The 10,000-nt window shown below is 42.1% G+C and overlaps 1 protein-coding gene across 1 annotated transcript in view; it reads left to right on the top strand.

Annotated features, from left to right (window-relative positions):
- The window catches only part of msna (moesin a), a 28,220-nt gene extending 20,090 nt beyond the window's left edge, over positions 1 to 8,130 (top strand). The window contains exons 7-14 of the mRNA XM_053677206.1: positions 1,960 to 2,106; positions 2,394 to 2,490; positions 2,616 to 2,779; positions 3,047 to 3,177; positions 3,413 to 3,573; positions 4,222 to 4,314; positions 5,017 to 5,247; positions 6,592 to 8,130. Coding sequence (XP_053533181.1) covers positions 1,960 to 2,106; positions 2,394 to 2,490; positions 2,616 to 2,779; positions 3,047 to 3,177; positions 3,413 to 3,573; positions 4,222 to 4,314; positions 5,017 to 5,247; positions 6,592 to 6,756 — 1,189 coding nt within the window. The 3' untranslated portion in view covers positions 6,757 to 8,130. The remainder of the gene's footprint in view (positions 1 to 1,959; positions 2,107 to 2,393; positions 2,491 to 2,615; positions 2,780 to 3,046; positions 3,178 to 3,412; positions 3,574 to 4,221; positions 4,315 to 5,016; positions 5,248 to 6,591) is intronic.
- The last annotated feature ends 1,870 nt before the right edge of the window (positions 8,131 to 10,000 follow it).

Raw genomic sequence — 10,000 nt, 5'->3', positions numbered from 1 at the left:
AATACTACACACTACACACTAAATACTACACACTACACACTAAATACTACACACTACACACTACACACTAAATACTGCACACTAAACACTACACACTAAATACTACACACTAAATACTACACACTAAATACTGCACACTAAATACTACACACTACACACTAAATACTACACACTAAATACTACACACTAAATACTGCACACTAAATACTACACACTACACACTAAATACTACACACTAAATACTACACACTACACACTACACACTAAATACTGCACACTAAACACTACACACTAAATACTACACACTAAATACTACACACTAAATACTGCACACTAAATACTACACACTACACACTAAATACTACACACTGCACACTAAATACTACACACTACACACTAAATACTACACACTAAATACTACACACTAAATACTGCACACTAAATACTACACACTACACACTAAATACTACACACTACACACTAAATACTACACACTAAATACTGCACACTAAATACTACACACTACACACTAAATACTACACACTAAATACTACACACTGTATAATACACACTACACACTAAATACTACACACTACACACTGTGTAGCACAAACAATAAACACTACTTAATATATTATAGTAAATACTGAATATATATCTAGAGCCCATACTAAATGTTGTGAATAATAATTCATACTAAATACGACATAATATACTGTTATATACATCATTATATAAATCTTCTGCTTAATTAAAACACTTCACACTAAACATTTCATACTACATGCCGAACATGTATACTAAACAGTGTGTACTAAACACTACATACTTTATAGTCTACAGCACATTTTGCTTAATGATTTATATCATATTAGACTTGTACACACACACACACACACACACTATATATACAAAATATGACATACTTCATTACAGTATACTATATAGTATGAAAGCCTTAGCATGCAGTATGTTATACTGTATGTGTTTAATATGTGTTTAGTATGTAATACTTGCTATATAGTGTGTACTAAATCCAGTATAAATACAGCACTCTTTACCACACTGTTCTTTCTAAACTGTTATTACATACTAAGTGTGTATACCAGTGCACTACTCTGCACATTCATTTCTACACTACTATAATTCTGCATATCAATACTGTAACACCGCACACTGGATACTGGAAGTGTTTCACTGTATGTAAGTACTGTATACGAAGTATTTCATGCGGTATAGCAGGACATGAAACATTCAAGGAACAAAAAAACAGAAACGGACAAAGTTTTTTCACTGAACGTACTTAAAAAAAAAAACCACACAAACAAACAAACTTTAAATTGTTCCAGAAATATAATTAAAAAAAAGTTTAGAGGGTTATTTTCCATTCCAGTGTGAGTTCAGGAACTTGTAGCTTAAACTTGAGCATTTCCTGTCCAGAATTCCTCACTTCCTGTCTGCCTACAGGAAGATCTGACCTCAGATAGCCGTCGGGGTTTTTTCCCCCGAAGCTGTGGCCGACGCCAGGAAAAGCCTTGTAGAAAACTCCTACCGATCCGCCGGCAACGGAGCGGAAGGTTAAAACTGTGTGTTAAAGGAGTGTTAAAACTCAAAAACCCGCTGGCTTTTATCGATAGTCCCGTCAGCAGAGTGCGTATACATCACAGACGTAAAGAACCTCACGTACTTCTCTTTGTTCTCCGTCTAACTGAGCAGGAACGTAAACACAATGTTTCTGTTTCAAACCAACGGGGAAACAAACCCCTGGTGCACAGGGTTAACGGGGTAAAAATGTCGTCTCACGATACACAGCGTGGAGCACTGTATATAACACCGTTACAGCACACTATCACCGTACGGGTATTATATCATCAGTTCACTCAGCCTTATAATGAAGTATCAACAGCACGGATAGTAAATGTGTGTGTGTGTGTGTGTGTGTGTGTGTGTGTGTGTTAGGGAGGACTCGATGATGGAGTACCTGAAGATTGCTCAGGATCTGGAGATGTACGGCGTGAACTACTTCAGCATCAAGAATAAGAAAGGCACGGAGCTGTGGCTGGGCGTAGACGCGCTCGGACTCAACATCTACGAACAAACCGACAAGTACGCACTCTGTACTTCCTCTAAACCCTAACCCCCGTGACCCCTAACCCCCGTGACCCCTAACCCCCGTGACCCCTAACCCCTCGGTCTGTAACGGTGCTCACACACACGACCCAGATAACTGTATTCATATGATTCTAGTATATTCGAACAGGTGAGTACTTCTAATGAAAGAAACGATTCAAGCACACACACACACACACACACACACACACACACACACACACACACACACATCGGTGAAAATGATAAAACGTTCCTTCTTTCTTCGCTGTGTTGATGTTCAGGATGACGCCGAAGATTGGTTTCCCGTGGAGCGAGATCAGAAACATCTCCTTCAATGACAAGAAGTTCGTCATCAAACCCATCGATAAGAAAGCTCCGGTGTGTAACACAGCCCCTGTGTGTGTGTGTGTGTGTGTGTTTCTCACCACCACTCACTTTCTATCTATGTACAGTATAATGACAATCTTAATAATAAAGTGTGTGTGTGTGTGTGTGTGGTGCAGGACTTTGTGTTCTACGCCCCACGCCTGCGCATTAATAAGCGTATCCTGGCCCTGTGTATGGGGAACCACGAGCTGTACATGCGGCGCAGGAAACCCGACACCATCGAGGTGCAGCAGATGAAGGCGCAGGCCAAAGAGGAGAAGAACCACAAGAAGATGGAGAGGTGAATGTGAAAGCAGTATTTCATCTTGTTTCGAAAAACAAACAGCATAATGGACACACAACATCAGCAGCTGTGTGTGTGTGTGTGTGTGTGTGTGTGTGGGTCTTCAGGCTGGTGTGTATAAAAGCCTGATGAACACTCCTGTGTGTGTTTATATTACTATTGTTTTACTACTGAACGCCTCACAATGCAGAGAAGGACAATTTTCCATCAGATATGTCTCTCTCTCTCTCTCTCTCTCTCTTTTTCTCTCTCACACACACGCAGGGCCATGCTGGAGAACGAGAAGAAGAAGAGAGAGCAGGCAGAGAAGGAGAAGGAGAAGATCGAGAAGGAGAAGGAGGAGCTGATGGAGAGACTGAGACAGATCGAAGAGCAGACCAAGAAAGCTCAACAAGGTCCGTCAGAGTGGTCGGGAGTGGGCGTGGCTGAAGTGGTTGGGAGTGGGCGTGGTCGGGAGTGGGCGTGACCGGAGTGTTTGGGAGTGGGCGTGGCCGGAATGGTTGGGAGTGGGCGTGGTCAGTGTGTGTGTGAGTGAGTGGTCAAGGTAGCTGTGGGAGGGGCTGAAGTGCTCACTGGGAGTGGTAACTTTCATATAAATGTGTGTGTGTGTGTGTGTGTGTGTGTTTGCAGAACTGGAGGAACAGACCCGCAGAGCGTTGGAGCTGGAGGACGAGAGGAAGAGAGCACAAGAGGAGGCGGAGCGTCTGGAGAAAGAGAAACGGCTCGCGGAGGAGGCCAAACTCACCCTGCTGCAGCAGGCTGAGAACCAGATGAAGAACCAGGAGCACCTGGTGTGTATATATACACACACACACACACCCACACACACATATACACGCACACACACACAAACACATTTTACATTACTACACAAAATCACACTCATTCACTACAAAAAACATTGACTACAGAAACTGAATACGCCCTTTATCTGCCATTACAGCAACCAGACACACCCCTAACGGTCGTTATAGTGACCAGACACACCCCTAACGGTCGTTATAGTGACCAGACACACCCCTAACGGTCGTTATAGTAACCAGACACACCCCTAACGGTCGTTATAGTGACCAGACACACCCCTAACGGTCGTTATAGTGACCAGACACACCCCTAACGGTCGTTATAGTGACCAGACACACCCATAACGGTCGTTATAGTGACCAGACACACCCATAACGGTCGTTATAGTGACCAGACACAACCATAACGGTTGTTATAGTGACCAGACACACCCATAACGGTTGTTATAGTAATCAGACATACCCGTAACTGTCGTTATAGTAACCAAACACACCCCTAACGGTCATTATCTCACCCTGGCAACAGTCTCCTAGGAATGATGAAACTCCTTGTAACTACAGAAAGCCACAGAAGATCTGTATGGAAAATATGATGAACTAATGTGTGTGTGTGTGTGTGTGTGTGTGTGTGTTTAGGCCACTGAGCTGGCGGAGCTTACTTCTAAAATCTCTCTGCTAGAGGATGCTAAGAAGAAGAAGGAGGAGGAAGCCACACTGTGGCAGCAGAAGGTGAAGCAACGCAGACTTTCCTCACACACCTTCCTACATGACACGACACGGAAAACACCTGGAGTATTACCACACCTGTGTCTGCAGGGTTTTAGCCCTTTACGAGGACCTAATGTCCCCGTATTGACCTCATGGGGACACTTGATTGGTCCCTGTAGAAACAAGTGCTTTTATTGAGCTCTTGTTCGAAGGTTTCCTGTTGAATAATGAGGTTTCTGTTCGAGTTTACGCATTTCCATCGCCGCAGTGACCTCGACCTTCTCTTCACCCCCCCTTAACTTCTCCATTCTTCCCTCTTCTTTCACACTCGTTTATTTGGGAGGGTGGACTCCCTCGCTCCACTGGGGATATCCTGGTGCATAGAGAGTGACAAAGCAACCTCCCTGACACACACACACACACACACACACCTCTCCTGGTCCTGCTGTTGGAGTCAGTTCTATTTAAAGATAAATCGCCACTCACACAATGGAACGCCTCACCGTCTGAATTCTACAGAAATAAACAAGTTATAAATACGTTTCTGATTAAATTTAGGGTTTGAGAACTCTAAGTGTCTTTAACAGCACCAGATGTTAAGGTAAGAAGCTAAATGTTCAGACTTCCTGAAGCTGGGAAGGTTATACCCATGTTTGTCACGTGTTAGAGTTCTGTACTCACCCTGAGCTGGAGTTGTAGTGAACGTGTTGTCTTCTCTCTCAGGCCACCGTGGTTCAGGAGGACCTGGAGAAGACGAAGGAGGAGCTGAAGAACACGGTGATGGCGGCTCACGTGCAAGGACCGGTTCACGGAGAGAGTGATCACGACGAGAGCGATGAGAGCAATGCGGAGGCCAGTGCCGAGCTTACCAACGGTGCCGCGTACAAGGACCGCAGCGAAGAGGAGCGCATGACCGAGGCCGAGAAAAACGAACGAGTGCAGAAACACCTGCAGGTAAGAACTTCATACATGTAATATACACACATATTACAAACCGAGAACCCATGGCCAGGACCAGAGACCGGGATTAGATGATGGTCTGGAGCCTGGGGCAGGACTGGAGTTAGGGTCTGGAATTGGGGCATGATTAGAGATGGACTAGAGGTCTAGACATGTGTTCAGGACTCGGGTGAGGATCAGAGATGTGGACCGGCCCTGCATTAAAGTCTGGGACTAGAGCCAAGGTCTGGATCAGAGATGGGTACAGGAACTGGGGAAAGACTAAATATGAGGCAGAATCAAAGGCAGTAACTGGACCTTGAGCATGATTTGAGGCAGAACTAGAGCTGGGTTCTGGATCAGAACTGGGCAGGATCAAGGATGGGGACTGGACACGAATCAGAGATTGGGACACTGGGTAAAACCTGGGGCAGTTCTAAGGGATGAACGAGACATGGTAGCAGGTCCAGCCTTGGAGATGGACATATATCAGGGACAGGGAAAAGACCTGAGGCTGAATTGAGATCAGAAACAGGAATTGGACCCAGACTGGAATGGCCATAGATCAGTGATTGAGACCGGACCCGGGGTCAGATCGCAGGCCCGGGTTTGACTGTGGAAGGTGCAGTAATCATGGCAGGGCTATAGACAGGGGCATGACCTTCGGCGGAATCTAGGACTGATCCAGAGTATGTAGGAGCGCTAAAGGAGGATACTTCCCAAGACTCGAGGGAGTGGGATCTCACGGCTAGGAATACAAGAGGGTAGAACCTCACCTAGGGCTGTGTCACTACTACTGGCCTACATGAGTCCACTCTTCTGGAAAGGCGTTCCACTAGATTTTTGGGCGTGGCCATGGGGATTTGTGTTCATTCAGCTACGAGAGCATTAGTGAGGTCAGGTGCTGATGTTGATGTGAGGAGACTCGCGTTCCAGTTCATCCCAAAGGTCAGTGGGGTTGAGGTCAGGGCTCTGTGCAGGACACTCAAGTTCTTCCACCTTCTTCCAACCTTCACACACCGTCTTCATGGAGCTCGCTTTGTGCACTTTCATGCTGGAACAGGTTCGGGCCCCTTAGTTCCACTGAAGGGACACTGAAGGGATACAGTTATGCGCTCCAACTTTGTGGGGAAGAAGCACGTGCGTAAATCTTTGGGTCGTGTTACCAGGTTCTTTCCAAAATGAAACTTCTTAGCTAGCTTCAATTCCTTTGATGGAGCACCCTGATCATAAACGGACTCGGCAACCGAAGGCAGGCTTCCTCCTGAACAAGATTTTAGTCCATTTCAATTTGCTCACACATACACTTTCTCTCTCTCTCTCTCTCTCTCTCTCTCTCTCCTTTTATCTCTTCATTAGGCTCTGAGCACGGAGCTGGCTAACGCTCGTGACGAGACGAAGAAAACGCAGAACGACATCATCCACGCGGAGAACGTGCGAGCCGGGCGTGACAAATACAAGACGCTGCGGCAGATCCGCTCTGGAAACACCAAACAGCGTATCGACGAGTTCGAGTGCATGTAAACGCCCATTCGCCACGAGCGGCCAGCAGGGGGAGCCACAGCCTGCCCACAACTTCCACAGCTCTCAACTCCAAGCACAGGCTACAAATTAGAGTGAAAACGGGAATAGCAAACATTATAGGGGCTTCTGTATCTTTATAAGGGAGATTACACATCTTTTGTAAAAAATTTTTTTGGACCTTTATTATAATATATACATAAACATATATAATCTATATTTTTGAAACTGCATGATGGTTTTACGAGCAGTTCCGTAGTGATTTGATTCGAGGTTAGCGATGACTCTGTACATCACATTCCCGAGACAAAAAGCTCGTAATTTGTGATAATAACATTACGAGTCGCTTTCAAAGTGCCAATTTATATACCAAGTGCCGATAATGTTTTTTTTTTTTTTTTTTTTTTTACTGACATATAATAACTTCACACTATACACTGAGGTTATTATTTGCAATCATTGCCATTATGACAAAGTAGCATGTTTGTAGTAAAAAAAATTCTTCCAATTTATACCTCTTAAAAAAAAAAAAAAAAAAAAAAAAAAGGGCTTTGCAAGTCTTGTAGCAAATTTCATGCCTTTAAAAAAAAAAAAAAGTGACATCATAACCGGTTCCTACTGGTTTAGCATAATGTAAACAGTATAATTATTTCTGATTTAATTATTGAGTAATTCAATTAAATTCAGTTAAAGTCTTAATTATACATCATCACAGCCCTCGTGCCAAATCATTTTTTCACCAGTACTCGTTCATTTAAATTGTGTGTGTGTGTGTGTGTGTGGTCCCCATGGTCCCCGTCGAAGCTCCTCCGCTACACCAGCCCAGGTCTGTGGACGCTCCCTGCATTCGCCAATGCAATCGAAATAAAATATCAAACCGTATTTTCTTTTTTTTTCACCCGTAGTTTTTATTTGATCTTATTCTAATGCTAAGCTTTTTTTGTTGTTTGTTTTGTTTTTTAAGACACGGAAACTTTGCAGTATTATTTTTGAAGAAATCCGTATTAGAAAAAAAACACACTCCGAAGAGCAGAGCTGCGTTTTTTTTCCCCTTGTTGTAGATTTTAGCATCATTTAGCGAGTGTGTGCTATTTATACACGACGCCTCTGACACGTTCCCGTCGGTCTGACGCCGGACGCAGCGAGCCGCCGCGCTGAAGCAATACGGTTAGTTTATCTCGGGTCCGTTCTTTAGCTCTCGGATAATCACGACTGTTACCGATATGTAAAAGTTAGAGATCTTGGATTAGTTTATCTTCAGTTTGCCGCTCCGCAGATGCCATGTGCCTTCTGTTTAGCCAATCAAGAACAAGGAAATCTGCTTTTGAATGTCTTCATTTAAACTATCAATAAAGTATTATGAAAAAAAACACAGAACTCGCCGTGTCTTCTCTCTCATTTTATTCGGTTCGATGAGGCGAACCTGGTGGAGGTATTCCTGTTTCAGAACGATGAACGGACATGTGATCGGCGAAGAAGCGTTTAGTGTCTGATGTTTGCTTCTTAAATAAGTATGTAGTGGGAAAGTCTTTAAACAGCACACTGTCAGGGATTCCCAGGGAGTAGGATGCAGCTGCAGACATCTTTAATAAACAATAAACAAAGACTAGATAAGATGAAACAAGGGACTAGACTATGGCAAGGTAAGCCGATCTGAGCGTGAACACAAAAGCCGAACATACAAACCATACACCCGCAAAACTTCAGCAGTGAGGAGGGAAAGCACAGAGTTTAATCAGGAAATACAAAACAGGGTTGCGTAATCGACGGAGGAAATGGAGCAGACAACACGGAAGAATTTTTTAAAAAGGAGTATGGGTGCCCTCTGGTGGTGGTAGGGTTTAGGGATTGTCCATTTTGGATGTGCTTTTAAAAGTATTTTTTTTAAATAATTTGACTTCATAATACCTAAAACTACTAACAATAATAATTCTAGCACTAATATTGTACCACTGTGTACAATGCACAATTGTTACAGTTACTACAACTACAAACATTACAAACTTACTACTAATAATAACTAAACAACTATGACTATTACTACTACTAATACCCCAATTTCTACTAATAATATAACTAGGAATAACAGCAATAATATCTATAACTACTACTACTACTACTACTACTACTACAGTACTTAATGTATGAATATCTATCTAACTGTGAATAATCTTATCATTAAACTACTTCTACTGATCATTTTAATACAACTTCTACCACCACTACTACTACTACTGATAATACAATTCTTACTACTAATATTACTGCTATTAAAAATAATACCTTTCCTATTACTAAGATCACAACCAACACTACCTTTATTACAAACTACTATCAATCCTACAGCTACTACTACTGCAGGCTACTGCTACAACAATGAATACAACTAGTACAACCATCATTACTAGTACTAATACTACTGCCAGTACTGCTACAGTTACTATGACGACTACTATTACAGCTACTGCTATAACAATGTCTACTGTTATTACTACTAGGACTATGGCTATTACTGCTATTACTATTATAACTGCTATTCCAACTACTATACAGGTCTGTACTCCAACTAAGACAATTACTACTAGTGAACATTTTACTACTAAAATGATCACCACTACTACTAATAATAATAATAATCATATTTAAATGTTAAAAAGATTATTCCTAATACTACAGTACTAAAACCGTTAGTAGCTAACATACTGCTATTTATACTAGTATTGCTATAAATCATATATCTAATGTTAATAACAACAGTATTGTTACTTCTCATAGTAATATGAGAAATTTAAGAGAAACTGATAACTATATAAATAAGATTATTGGGATTAATGCGTAAGGCTTTTTCCTGGAGTACAATGCTATCGTATTGTTGTCTTCATCTTTCTTATAATCACACACACACACACACACACACACACACACACACACACACACACACACACACACACGCACACACAAAAGCTGAGCTGATGACGGATTCTCTGATTAATAAAGAAAACATTTCATCAAACCGCCACTAGACGGCGCCAAAACATTTCCGTGAACTGAATAATATCACACGATATCATCAGCGTTTGTGACACTGAAACATTACAGAAAGCTACAATATACAACACGAGTAAACAGTAAATACTAAACTATTACTAATAAACAATAAGTAGCATATTGTTACTATTATAGGTACTAGATTTAATTATGTAATTGTTTGGTAACTGTTCTTCCCAATATGCAAATGAGTATTAAA

This window comes from Ictalurus punctatus, chromosome 28 (genome assembly GCF_001660625.3).
Source record: "Ictalurus punctatus breed USDA103 chromosome 28, Coco_2.0, whole genome shotgun sequence".
Lineage (NCBI taxonomy): Eukaryota > Metazoa > Chordata > Actinopteri > Siluriformes > Ictaluridae > Ictalurus > Ictalurus punctatus.
This window is presented reverse-complemented; position numbering and strand designations above follow the sequence as displayed.